At 50.6% G+C, this 13,364-nt stretch overlaps 1 protein-coding gene across 6 annotated transcripts; it reads left to right on the plus strand.

Moving 5' to 3' along the window:
• Positions 1 to 4,918: 4,918 nt before the first annotated feature.
• Positions 4,919 to 12,598, plus strand: LOC147645679 (uncharacterized). Of its 6 annotated transcripts, none has more exons than XM_086874350.1 (16): positions 4,919 to 5,283; positions 5,385 to 5,650; positions 5,979 to 6,070; positions 6,156 to 6,257; positions 6,537 to 6,661; positions 6,738 to 6,900; positions 6,987 to 7,093; positions 7,310 to 7,423; positions 7,570 to 7,688; positions 7,848 to 8,933; positions 9,249 to 9,534; positions 10,451 to 10,577; positions 11,026 to 11,097; positions 11,312 to 11,399; positions 12,109 to 12,190; positions 12,409 to 12,598. In XM_086874350.1, exons 2-10 carry the CDS (start codon positions 5,608 to 5,610, stop codon positions 8,885 to 8,887), a joined length of 1,905 nt encoding a protein of 634 aa, XP_086730476.1. In that variant the 5' UTR covers positions 4,919 to 5,283; positions 5,385 to 5,607; the 3' UTR covers positions 8,888 to 8,933; positions 9,249 to 9,534; positions 10,451 to 10,577; positions 11,026 to 11,097; positions 11,312 to 11,399; positions 12,109 to 12,190; positions 12,409 to 12,598. The 6 variants fall into 6 exon arrangements, with proteins under 6 accessions (XP_086730476.1, XP_086730477.1, XP_086730480.1 ...); XM_086874351.1 differs by having other exon boundaries at positions 9,265 to 9,534; XM_086874354.1 differs by having other exon boundaries at positions 9,270 to 9,534.
• The last annotated feature ends 766 nt before the right edge of the window (positions 12,599 to 13,364 follow it).

Raw genomic sequence — 13,364 nt, forward strand, 5'->3', positions numbered from 1 at the left:
CTCGGGGGTCTTTCAACATATGGGTATTAGAGTGGTTGTTGCCACCACTACTACAGAGACATACTTTAATTCAAAAAATTGAAATTTTAGCAAATTGGATAAAACAAGGGCGGAAGCGATTGTGGCAAATTATGGGTGCAGATCCAGCTGAAATTCAGATAGCAATAAAAAAGGACACTTTAGATTGGTATTTAATTCACAGTTCGACACTGCAAGAAGCATTGCTTGACAACAGCAGTGTGGGCAGTACTGAGGAAGTGCCTCGAATACCAGTACGATGGATAGGCCAGCAGAATTGGATTGAGAAGCCCAAACGATCATTTGTGCCAACAGCAGGGGCATCAAGTGTGTTCACTGATGCTGGAAAGAAATCTCGTACAGCTGCTGCTATATGGCAAGATTCACAAGGACAATGGAACCATCATCCTATTCCAGCTCAAAAGGAGGATACATTACAAATTCTGGAATTAGTCGCTGTTGTTTGGCTTTTGGTGCAGTTTAAGGGTCCTGTTAATGTGGTAACTGATTCTTTATACGTTGCAGGAGTGAGTGATTGTACTGAAAATGCAGACATAAAGGAAGTAAGAAACCTTCGTTTATATGAACTGTTTTTGCAACTTCGAAGAGCAGTAAAATTGAGGATGGCTGCCTTTGCTATTATCCATATTCGTAGCCACAAATGGCATGTGGGTTTAGGAGAAGGAAATGCTAGGGCAGACCGACTGGCTTCACTGTCCCAAAATAGCCCTGTCCCATCACAGATATTAGCTAGAGAAGCTCATGCTAGATTGCTTGATGGCTATTATGCCATCTTTCACCAAAATGCAAAAGGTCTCCATTGGGAGTTTCCGATACCATTAGAGGAGGCTCGGGCTATTGTCAAAGCATGTCCTATTTGTAGTTTTCATACTCAAGGCAGTGGATTGGGTCTTGGGGTAAACCCTAGAGGATTACAGGCTAATGAGTTGTGGCAAATGGATATTACTCATGTTGCAGAGTTTGGGAGAGTTAAATATGTACATGTCACCGTCGATACTTACAGTCATTACATCTGGGCTACAGCTCAATCTGGCGAGAAAGCACGGAATGTTGAGCGACATTTAGTAAATTGTTTTGCAGTCATGGGAGTTCTACGTTCTATTAAAACAGGCAATGGACCTGCTTATTGTAGTAGTAGAATTAAGCAGGTGATGCAATCATGGGGAATCAAACACATAACAGGGATTCCACATTCCCCCACAAGTCAGGCAATAGTAGAACGAGCAAATGGTACCTTAAAACAATATCCAAATAAATGTAGGGAGATCAAAGATCCACAAGAACAATTATTACGCTGTTTATTTGTTTTAAATTTTCTGTGTATTTTTGGAAACAGTGATTTGCCTGCAGCAGTACATCATAGTGCACGTGAAGCAGAGAAAACTCAAAGTCCAATATGGGTTTGCTATAAAGATCCAAAAACAGGTCTGTGGGGAGGTCCCAGCAAGGTACTGTATTGGGGACTGTCATGGAGTTACTTTACCTTTAAGGGAGTTGGAGTTGCTGGGAAGTGCTTGGAGTCTTTTCTCCTGACCAATTATCGGTCATTGCTGGGAATTGACAGCAGTTTAGGCCATTGAAAAGTGGGATCAACTTGTGAACCCTACCTTAAAATGTAAAAGCAGAGCTCTCTGGGTTCTCTTTGTTTTCTGGCTGTGGAGGGTGGCGGAGCCCCAGGCCTCCCGTCCCTGCCCAGGCCATGCGGCCGGGCGGGGATGGGGCCGGGCCTGCCCCGTCTCCCGGCCAGGAGATGGGGGGGCCCAGGGAAGGTTTTCCTCGGGCCCGGGCCGGGCCGAGCCGATCTCTGGCTCGGCTGCAGGTTTTGCTGTAACTAATTCACTAGAAACTGCCCAGTGAAGAAAGAGAGAGGCCCTGGACTTGCAGCGGGTTGGAACAGCGACTACACGCTCCAGAGCAGCCATGAGGAACTTTCCATCACAGACGGCTCCAGCTCCTGTTCGGCAGAGACCTCCAAACCATCTACAAAAGCCTGGGCAAGATGTTAACTCTTTCATTACCCAGATGAGACTTGCGGATTAATCTTTTTATCCAGAGAGAGAGAGAGAGAAAGATCAACATGAAAAGAGACTTTATAAACTACCAGTGACAAGAAAGAAAAGAAGCTTCAAGAAAGGTAGAGAATTAAGAAGATGCTTTAATTAAGCTGAAATATCTCCCTGTGAAAACTATGGAGATGGACAATGAAGTCCTGAAAAGAACTCCTTTAATTCATGATATAAGATCTAGAGAGGAATAGTGTTCAAAGTGTAAATTTGAGTAAAGAGTAATTATAGTATAGTGAAGTGCTGGGAGATTAAAAGCCTTGCGAGGCAATGAGAAAACTGTTGAGAGATTTAAAGCCTTGAGAGGCAATGAGAAAACTGTTTTCTGGTGAAGCTCACAGAAACAGATGAAGAAGACTTTTTTTGCCTTTGAATAACATATCCTTAAAAATGCTATCTCTAGACTCATGGCCCATACATACTTCAGAGTGATGTGAAAATGGGAGGAGTGAACTCTAATAATAGCAGCTCTGAGCAGCTAACATTAGGGCAATAGAAAACTATAACAAAAATAGTTTTCTTGTGAGAAACTCCATAAATTAACAGGAAGAAACTTCTGTTTCTCTATACAGACTGGTGAAAAGACTAGCAAGAACTGGGACTGTTTTAACCATCAGAGTTCCAGAGTTTTTGTCTCTGTTGTCATGTGAACAAGGGAATAGTGGGTAGATATAGATGCTAAATCTGAACTACAGTGCCTGTACAAATTGCAGGCCGCATGGCTCCTCAGGCTGCTTGAGAAAGTATCCTGGGAAAAATATGAGAAGGAATTAAAACAATTCTCAGGGACACTAAACAGCCTTGCAGGTGTTGTTTTGCAGCCTCTTGTTTCTCCTTGCAGGAGACAGTCAGGGGGGCAGAGTGCCCCTGACCAATGATGGTAATGTAGCACTTTGTTAGCCAATAAGAGTTTCTTTTCTGTACTTTCCACGTATCTGTCTATAAGAGAGAGCTGAAGCAATAAACTAAGGAATTCTCGTGTTGTTACTCCCTTGAGAGTCCAGTGTCGTTCTTTCTAGCCGTTCCCAATCGGAACGACAGGTAGATAGGGGATGGAAAGGTTGTTCTGGAAGTTTATTCTGGTGTTCTTATTATTGTGGTTTGTCAATAAACTTTCTTTTTTTTCCCTTTTAAGTTGTATGCCTGTTTTGCTCTTGTTCTAATCCATATCTCACAGCAAGAAGTAAGTAATTTTCTTAGTTATTAGTTTAAAACCACGACAGGGACGTGGTTATCTTTGTGTGTCTACCAACACACAGCCTGTCTGGGTGCCGAGCCGATGGACTAAACCTGCTGATCCCAGTGATTTACCTTCAGCTGATCCAGAAAATTCAGCAGATACTTCTCGCTCTCTACCATCAACATAGAGATGAGACCCTGATGAACTCTCACATGCAAATCTTGTGTACAGTACCAAATTGTGAATGTTATCCTTTTGTATGTTCCATTTGTAAAGTGTGTAGAGAAAAGTGGTAGACACATTCTAAGTGGGGTCAATCGCCAAGAGGGATTTGCACAGAGTGTTACAAGTTTGAAAGAAATTTGACTGAGATTGCATTACAGGAAGGTGTGCAAACAGGACAATTTGAAAAAGGATCTGATCGATGGTGGGAGATTTATGCTTTTGGGATAAATACGGAAAATTATTGTTATCATCCTAATACCCCTTTACCATATATTATTGAAATAATTGCAATACGTTGTTGCAAAACACTGACAAAAGTCAGGTGTGATATCCCAGGGGTAAAAAATAAAAATTGGGAGCAATTCTTAAAACGGCAGTCTCGAGAAAAAGGGTCTTTCCTTGAAAGTTATCCCTGCTGCCGAGAAGATGGAACACCCCATGGTTCGATGCAACTGAATCGACGGGCGAGACAGAGGGCTAAAAGAAAAGGGAAGCAAGATCTCACATGGGATCCAGCCAAGATGCTGGCTGAACTGCCGCAATCCGTTTAAAGTCCTTAAAGGGCTATCTCTGATCAGGTTATTGCGGTGGTTTACCATAATAAAGGGAAATGAAGGGTGTGCAGGGAAGCTCTATGCAGTCCTGAGCAACTTCTTGCCTCAGCTGGCAAAACTGAAGCTAGCTACAAGCAAGAATTTAACTCCCCCTATCTCTGCTGGGAAAGAATCAATGCTGAGAGTGGAGGAGAACCTGTGTTTGAACAGACAGCCAAAAGAACACCCCTGGTTTCCCCCCTTCCCCTGGGCCTAGCTTAAAGCTGCAGGACCCATGTCCGGGCATAGAGCAGATGACAGGGGAGACAGTGTCATACAGTCAACCTAGACATTGCCCTTGAAAGGTAACCACTCCTTCATGGGCCTGGATACTTTTAGGGAAACATGAAAAGCAAGGCAGTGCTTAGGGAAGCGGTGTTTTTTCAATATATTTGCTAGAAGGAAAACATGGACCAAACTAGCAACGTTCCTTTACTGTGGGAAAAACATCCTCCTGGTTTGGACTACCGAGACAAGGACGGTTGAAACCTCTCCAGTCAGACGTACACAGAAAACTCCCAAGGAATTCTCTGGGTTTCCACTGAGTCAGTGTAAAAGATGATGTTTCTCGGGAGCTTAATACTAATACTTAATACTAAATTTTTAATACAAAATGTCAAAGTTATTAGATTATTAGATGACAGGCGAATTGCGGTTGGGAGGCAGCTGACGTGGTCCCCAGCTTTATCTCCTGTTCCCAACAGTGATCAGCACGGGCATGAAATCAGGTTCATCTCAGTTTATTGCCGAGAGGTCTAGAGGAACATGTCGGTGCACCAAGAGCAGGTTTGGAATCTGTGCAGTGCAAGAGACTCTGCACAAGCTCTCTGGGCAACCGACTGCCAGGGGCAGGAGCCCTGGGGTGGCCGTGCCTGAACAGCACCTTTGTGCCTACAGTGCCACCCTCGATGGCTGCCCTGGAGCCTGGGATTGGACCCTGCACTTGCTGCAGGAGTCTCTGGCCTGGTTCCGTGCTGACCAAAGGCTTGGAACCATGTCAGAACCTCGGTTGCCAAGGGGGTGGCCTCAAGTGGCTACCGGGCATGTGAGGCCATGGCTGCGTGAATCTTGGGAGCAAGATGCTGACGTCAGAGTGGCCATTGTGACGCGTGCGACCAAAGCCCCAAAAGGGAAGGCTGGGCTCAGGCCGTGTGTCAGTGCGACCTGGCAACGGGAGGAGAAGGTAAGACAGGGAAGCAGCTGCCCAGGGACCAGAGGGGCCCCACACCTCGGGCCTCTGGGCCTGTGCTGCAGGCTCACCTGCCTCTCCCTTCCCATAATCAGCAGAGGAATATCCAGAGGAGACGACGGTGTTCCTCAGCGCGACGACGGGAGCAGAAGGCGGACAGGAGCAGGGCTCACGCAGGGCTGACCAGGGAGTAGCACCCTCGTAGCTCTGGGCCTGTTCTCCAAACTCCCATCACTTTTCTTCCTCCCACAGAGAGAGGACCAGCACCTGGCGGAGACAGCGGCGTTCCTGGACAGGGACTCAGCGCTGACAGCCGCCATGTGCGACAGGGAGCAGGAGGGCTCTGATGGCAGAGAGCAAGGTGAGGGCAAAGCAGCCCCTCTCACAGCCTGGCCCAGGGGCTGTCGGGGTGGCCAGCGTGGGGCCCAGAGCAGAGGCCAAAGGAGGCAGGAGCTGCTCAGCCAGGCCAGGGCTGGCAGCCTCCTTCCTCCTCAAGTGGGGCCCAGCTGGGCCAGGGGGCAGCTGTTGGGAGCCCCGTGCCCGCAATGGCCGCTGCTCTCCAAGGCCTCCAGCCCTGCCCATCAGGCAGGCACACAGGCAGGGACAGAGCAGCCCTTGGGGCCGATGCTGCGGTCTGAGAGCCCCACAGAGCTGCTGACGCCCGCTGCCATTGTGTCTGTCCCCTGCAGCATGCCTGCTGTGTCGCCGTTCAGAGGCTGACCCGGACACCTGCGGCGACAAACAGGAGAAATACGGGCTCTATGCCCACATCTTCTGCCTGGTGAGTGGCTCCGGGCACTCCCTCCAGCACTGCAAGGGGCAGTCCCTGCCACCCTGTCCTCATCAGCTCTTCCCATTTTCTGCAGTATTTTGCCACGCTGCTTTTCCGGCAAGCAAAAAAATGTGTTGGACTCCTGGGTTTCCTACTTCCAGATATCCAGCTTGCAGTCAGGCGGGCGGCATGGAAGGTGAGGGCCTGGCAAAAGAGCAGGCAGATTTGTGCCAGGAGAGGCTGGCCAGAGCTTAGCCCAGAGCCCCAGCAAGGAAGGCCGGCCATGAAGCCGGCTGTGGGACAAAGTCTGGCTCCCAGCAGCTCCGTGGAGCCTCTGGCACAGGAGCTCCCCTCACCAGCTGGCTCTGTGGGCTGAGCGCCAGCAGCGGCCCTATCCTGCTCCCTGCCTGCAGCCCTGGGGCGGCCTGGGGAGGTCCCCAGGCTGCCGCTGATGGGGCTGCCTGGCTCATTCCAGCACTGCTGCGTCTGCGGCCAGAGCGGGGCCACCATCCTGTGCTGCAAGGAAGGCTGCAACAGATGGTTCCACCTGCCCTGTGCCAAGGAGGGCGGCTGTGTTACACAGTACATTGCCCCATACAGGTAGCTCCTCTCCCCTTCTGGCCACCCTTGGGGAAGGACCAAGACTTTCTCATTAGGCCTATCCCTTTGTCCCCAGGTCCTTCTGCCCTGGACACCGTCCAGTGCAGATGGTGCAGGTGACTCCAGAGCCGGGCACCGAATGCCCCATCTGCATGGAGCCAGTGGAGGACAGAATGACCTTCAACACCATCGTGTGCCCGACGTGCAAAAGAGCCTGGTTCCACAGGGACTGCCTCCAGGTGGGAGCCATGCCCTCAGGCCTGGGACACAGCAGGTGCTCAGCAGCACCAGGGCCTGGCTCACACTGCTTCTGTTTGCCCTGCAGGGACAGGCCATGCGCGCTGGTCTTTTGCACTTCAGCTGCCCCCTCTGCAGAGATAGTGAGGAATTCCTTGTGGAGATGTTCCGCATGGGGATCCGCACCCCCATCAGGTTGGTGTCCTTCTGCGGGGAGCACAAGGCAGGAGGGTGCAAGTGCCGTGCTGTGTCAGGCCCTGCCCCAGCAGTCCAAGCCCTGCCCCATCCAGGGAGTCTGGACTTGAGCTTCTCAGGGGACTTGGAAAAGCATTGGAGGAAGAGCAGGGTCACCCTGTTACCTCCGTGAGGGCAGGGCAGAAGAAACACATCAGCTTTTCCTTTCTCCATCAGAGGGCCAACATGGGAAGACAACAATGCCTTTGCGGATCTAGGAGAGAGGCACAGCAGGTGCAATGCCAGGGAATGCCTTTACCCAGGAGGCAGGGAGGAGGCAGAGGAAGAGGGGTGAGTTGGGAAGCTGCACCCGGGGCTCTGCAGGGAATCTGTGTCTCAGGAAGGGCTGAAAGCAGAAGGAGCCAGTGGTGCTGGGCTGCACAATCCCATGCTGGGACACTTTGTCTTCAGTGCTATCAACCCGTTTGTTTTCCCAGGCCCTGGGAGCTGCTCTTGTGCTCCTCCTGTGCTGCTGAGGGCACCCACAGGCGCTGCTCTGGCCTGACAGTGAGGACAACCCACTGGGAGTGTGAGAGCTGTGCTGGTCTCGGCACGGGTATGAGGCAAAGCAGGCGGGTGTCCCTGGGCTGGGGCCAGTGCCCAGGCTGGGCATGGCAAAGCCCATGGGCTCCTGGAGGGCTGGGGGCAGTGCTCTGGTCGGGCATGGCCTGCTCCAGGCCTGGCAGGCCTCGGACATTCTTGTTTGCTCTTACAGGTGCCAGGGATGAGCCGGAGCTCAATGGCCCCAGCCTGACCGGACAGTCAGGACTGGAATCTTCTCAGGGCCTCTCAGAATCTGAGGCCATCAGCCCCACCAGCAGCCCGGTGTCATCAGCTCTGGCTCCCCGTTCTCCATCTCCAGAGGCCAGCAGCCACAGCAGCCCCCAGCGTGCAGCCTCATCCTTGGCAGACAGCAGCAGCCCAAGCACATCAAGGCCAAGACACAGCAGCTCCATGGGCCCTGAGGACAGGGTCCATTCCAGGCGTGCTGGGCCTGACCGCAAGCGAAGCCGCTCTCGCCAGCAGAGTCGGGCCCCAGATAGACCCGTCCGGTCACGGAGTCGCCGTGACAGGAGCAGCGAGACAAGACCAAGGGCTGAGAGGCCCAGGCCCAGGGACACACCATCGCAGGCTTCCCCCAGATGCAGCTGCCCCTGCTGTCAAGCTCGGGCCTTAAGTCCACCTGTCTGGTCAAGGAGTCACTGTGACCAGAGCAGCAGGACAACATCAAGGACAGAGAGGCCCAGGCAAAGGCAGACACCATCGCGGGCAGCCCCCAGACTCAGCCGATCCCGCCAGGAAGCTCAGGCCCAGAGTCCACCTGCCCGGTCGAGGAGTCGCCGAGACAGGAGCAGCAGCACAACATCGAGGGCAGAGAGGCCCAGGCAAAGGGAGGCACCATCGCAGGCAGCCCCCAGACGCAGCCGCTCCCGCCTGCCACGTCAAGTCTCGAATCGACCTGTCCAGCCCAGCGGTCTCCAGGACAGGAACAGGAGGACAGCAGCAAATGCTGAGAGGCGCAGGCAAAGGGAGACATCCTCGGGGACGTCCCCCAGACGCAGCCGCTCCCGCCTGCAACGTCGGGCCTCAAACCGACCTGTCCGGTCCAGGAGTCGGCAGGACGGGAGCAGGAGGACAGCAGCCAGCGCTGAGAGGCCCAGGCGCAGGGGGACACCGTCGGGGACGTCGCGCTGGAGCAACCGCTCCCGCCAGCCACGTCGGGCCTCAACTCGGACCTCTAACAGCAGCACGTAGTGTCATCTTCTCTTTCTAGTCCCTCTGTTTATGGCTGTAAGTGAAGGTGAGAAGGGTCAGTACAGGGACCTTGAGATTTGCAGGTCTGTGGAAAACCCAGATTAGCTCTTGGCATTTCTGTGATCCTTGATTTCTATGTTACCATGTATTGTGAAGGGAAAAGCCACCTGAGGACATAGCTAATTAAAAAGGACACTCATTGCTGCCTTTAGACAGATATTTCCACACTGCTTCCCCTTGAAAGTGAACCAGTCCTTAATGGCTTGGATACGTTTAGGGAGACATGACGAGCAAGGTGGCTCTTAGGGAAGCTGTCTTTGAAAAGGCCGTGGGCTGTGTTGCCATCCTTGATCAATTTCAGTAAAACCTTTCTTCAGTAAAGCAGAGGGAGAAGGAAGAGAGTGAGACACTGCCTCAAGTGTCTGGAGAAATCGACTGCGACACTGCTGCTGATTTAAAAGACTTGCTTGGACCTTCAAAGGTCAAACCGGAAAAGACAGTGGAAATAGCCTGGGACCAAGAGGATGCGCAGGACTCTGCCCCAGACGAACGTCTGGGACCTTTGCCTGAAAACGACGGAACTCAGGAGTCGAGTGCTTTCAAGTTTTCCTTCTTTGAAGACACAGAGGAGTTGGGCATCAAAGAAGGTAACAGCAGAACCCTCCTAACGGAGCCATTTCTAAGGAACAGCTTCTGGCAGGCACTGTAGAGCAATATGGTGTGAAGAAGGTTAGAGGATTTTAATCCAGAGGATTAAATCCAGAGGATTTTCAGCAGCAGAAGTTAGTAATTATGCAGAAGTATTTTGATCTTCATTTCTACTTGCCAAGGTTGTGGGAGATTAATGAGAGGTAACTCCTGCTTGCATCTCAGGAATTTCGAGGTGCACGCCTTGAGAAGGCATTGGGATTTTTGCAGAGTGGTGAAAAAGCTTCTTGTTGTGCCCTAAACTTCTCAAACAAGGAAAAAGGTGACACAGCAGTCATACCAAGTTACCTAGAGCCCAAGAGGATTTTAAGGAAAATGGGTGTTAAGGTAGAGGGAGGAGCAAAATCCTGGAGTTGACCCCAAGCTCCATGAACATTCTGTTAGTTACCAAATTCTATTCCTGGACCTTCAGAAAAAGGAAACTGAATGACACTGAAGGATCATTGGGGTGTCCTAACCTCAGATAAAGTGAGGCCTTATGAAATGAAGATGAAGGAATATTTAATCAAGTCACAGTCAGGTAGGAATGAAAGGAAACCGTGCCGAGTTATCCAAAATATTAAAATGCAACAACACAAAGCAACAAGCCCAGCACACTTGTGCTGTATTCAGGAGCTATTCACTGTCTTCTGGATGCAATGATAAATATTTAAGAATACATAGGAGATGCCTAGAAGAAAGTGGAAGATCCTGGAGCAGAGCTACAGCTCAGGAAATCAGGGAGGAGAAGATTCTGTCCTTCCTAAATCTGTCTTTCCCGGTATAAATATTTCACTTGAAAGAAGGAATTTTTCCTGGCAAGCAGAGAAATAATCTGGTTTTGGCTTTCTTTCTCTTTTGCTGCTGGTTTTGCAGGGCCTCACATACTTGGAACGATAAAACCGGAAAAAGTCACGTGGCAAGAGGATTCACATTTCCAAGACATCACTTCTGAGGGTGCTGATGAGCCGGAGATGTCAGAAATTGCAAAGCACCAAGAAAGGCAAGTTCCATTTGTATTTGTTGTCTACTTGGCTGTAGTAGTTGGATGCTGTGGGAATATTAGTGGCAGCACTGAGGAAATGGGAAACTGACACTGCACACCTCTGAGCAAGGAAAGTCATCTTGGAAAACCATTGGTGCTGTGTGGAGTCCAGAGTCCCAGCAGCCCATTGGATGTGAAGTTGAATGTGAAGAGAGAGAAGCTGAGCACAAGAAATGGACTGGGTTGTTTTGGTTTGGCCAACCCCAAACTGAGTTTGGCCACAAGGCAAAGACACAGTCAGTTTTTGTGTCAAACGTGGGGTCTTTTTATAGAAGGCTTTATTTGCATACTATGCAGGAAAGCTCTTCCGTGTATCCCATTTCTCTGAGGCACTACAGCTCTAACTCGTGCCCATGGGATTTGATAGGACCTTTTAGGATGCTAAAACCCCTTTGTACTTGTCTAGGGTTCTTTCTCTACCACGCACAGAAAGTGCTAGAGTTTTCTTCTTCTCCATAGATGACGAATGCCTAAAGAGGTACGACACAACTTCTTCAGTCCCCTTTTGTATATTTTTCCCTTTTAAACCCTTACTGGACTTGAGTAAGGAGGAAAAAATGCTGCCTGGTTATGAATGCTCTGTAGTCAAAATTTGCCATCCTTTCTTGTGGTCAAAGTTGTGGTAGAATCCCATGAGACAGTCCTGGTAAAAAATAAAGGCTGAGCAGCTTTCTGCCTTTCCTTTCTTTCAGATAATTACCTCATAGCTATAGGAACGTTTAGAGCTTAGCAGAAAAATAGTCACTAGACAGGTTAGCGAGACATTTGGGATCCTTTCAGGTAGGTCTATCTCCTTTAACTTTTTCCTGTCTTTCTGGTGTTACTGTTAGACATGCCGAGTGTTCTTGTCAGCCACATACGTCCGTGCGGTTCTTCATCCTAATGAATCTGGGGCTTGCTCTTCTGAAGCCAGTGAATTTTCGATTTAAAAACAAAGACAACAACAACAAAAAAAACCATACACAGCCCCCAAAAATTACACAGGCCACCAAAACAATTGCTTGTTCTATTTTGTAGAATATAGTCTCAAGACAGGCTTAAAAGACGTTTGTTTCTTGAGACTTGCTAGATAACGCGGATGAAATGTATGGCTGTGTTCATACAGTTACTGCCCTGCAATCTTCCAGCCCGTCTGATTTGCAGGGTGTGTCAGAATGGAGATCTCAGCCCCTGGCAGGCAGCGCTTCTGGGGCCAGCTGTGGGATCCTGCTGCTGAGCATTTAATGCAAGAGCTGCTGTTTCACTGCAATTTAGATTGCAGCATGTTCAGGGAGACAGCTGCTGCCTTTCATTTTTCTTAGTACACCAGGCTGCAGTAGGGAACATTTCTGCTGGAGCCAACATGTGGTGGGGGGCAAGAGAATAGGAGGGACGTGGAGGATAGAGCTTCTGACTTTATCGTGTTGTTCATTCATGATTGTTGGGAGCAGCAGCCGAATCAGAAGGGTTGAACCCTATTGATTGGTGTTGTGTTTTCTTTTGTGCACAGGGCCTAAAGTTATTTTGTAGATCTGTAGAGCTCAGTGAAGACAAAGTGGGTTGGGAAGACATATGTAGATTTATTGCTTGAGGTGAGTATGGAACATTGGCTCCCTGGTAACAGTGGCTGAATGCTGAGCATGGGGAGGGAACACAGCTATGGATGTGCATGCAAAATTAATTCAGGACCTCCAGAAGAGCCTGAAACTTTGGAACTGTCAGGGAACAAATGGGTGTTGGTATACTGGTGTGTGTAACATGATGTTGTGATGTCCAGCCAAGTAAACCACTGCATCTCTCTCTGTTACAGGAGCAGCTAGCTAGCTAGATGTAAGGGAAGTGTTTAAGAGAAACAGTGACTTTAGAGACTTCTGCAAGTAGTGGATTCAAAAACTTCTCCTAGGAATATGTTAGATTTTCATTAATTTCTGGATCGTCTAAGGAAGCATAAGAATTCCATAGGGAAACTGAACCCAAACTAATAAACCCTTTCTTGAAAAGAATCGTGTCATATTTGTTCCTTGAAGAAGTTGCCAAGCAACCTTACCGTTTAAATCCTTTCAAGGATCTAAGAGCAATGTCAAAGGCCTCCCAGGCCTGGGCCAGGCTGGGCCAGAGCAGTGCCCCCAGCCCTCCAGGAGCCTACGGGCTCTGCCAAGCATAAAAGGACACTGCCCCCAGCCCCGGGGGCTTGGCCTGACAGCCGAGCCCAGAGCAGCAGAGCTGTCACACTCCCCGCTGGTTCTGGTCGCTCTCAGGCGCGAGCAACGCCCGTGGGTGCCCTGGACAGCACAGGAGCAGCACAGGGGCACTTGCCAGGGCCTGGAGAAGCACAGGGGTCAGCTTCTGCACGGCGACACAGCAGGCATGCTGCAGGAGACAGAGCCAATGGCAGCGGGCATGAGCAGCTCTGTGGGGCTCTCAGCCCACAGCATCGGCCCCAAGGGCTGCTCTGTCCCTGCCTGCGTGCCTGCCTGATGGGCAGGGCTGCAGGCCTTGGAGAGCAGCGGCCATTGCGGGCACGGGGCTCCCAACAGCTGCCCCCTGGCCCAGCTGGGCCCCACTTGAGGAGGAAGGAGGCTGCCAGCCCTGGCCTGCCTGAGCAGCTCCTGCCTCCTTTGGCCTCTGCTCTGGGCCCCACGCTGGCCACCCCGACAGCCCCTGGGCCAGGCTGTGAGAGGGGCTGCTTTGCCCTCACCTTGCTCACTAACATCAGGGCCCTCCTGCTCCCTGTCACACATGATTCTGGTCAGGGGTGAGTCCCTG

Source organism: Cyanistes caeruleus, unplaced genomic scaffold (genome assembly GCF_971803275.1).
Source record: "Cyanistes caeruleus unplaced genomic scaffold, bCyaCae1.hap1.1 HAP1_SCAFFOLD_194, whole genome shotgun sequence".
Taxonomy (NCBI): domain Eukaryota; kingdom Metazoa; phylum Chordata; class Aves; order Passeriformes; family Paridae; genus Cyanistes; species Cyanistes caeruleus.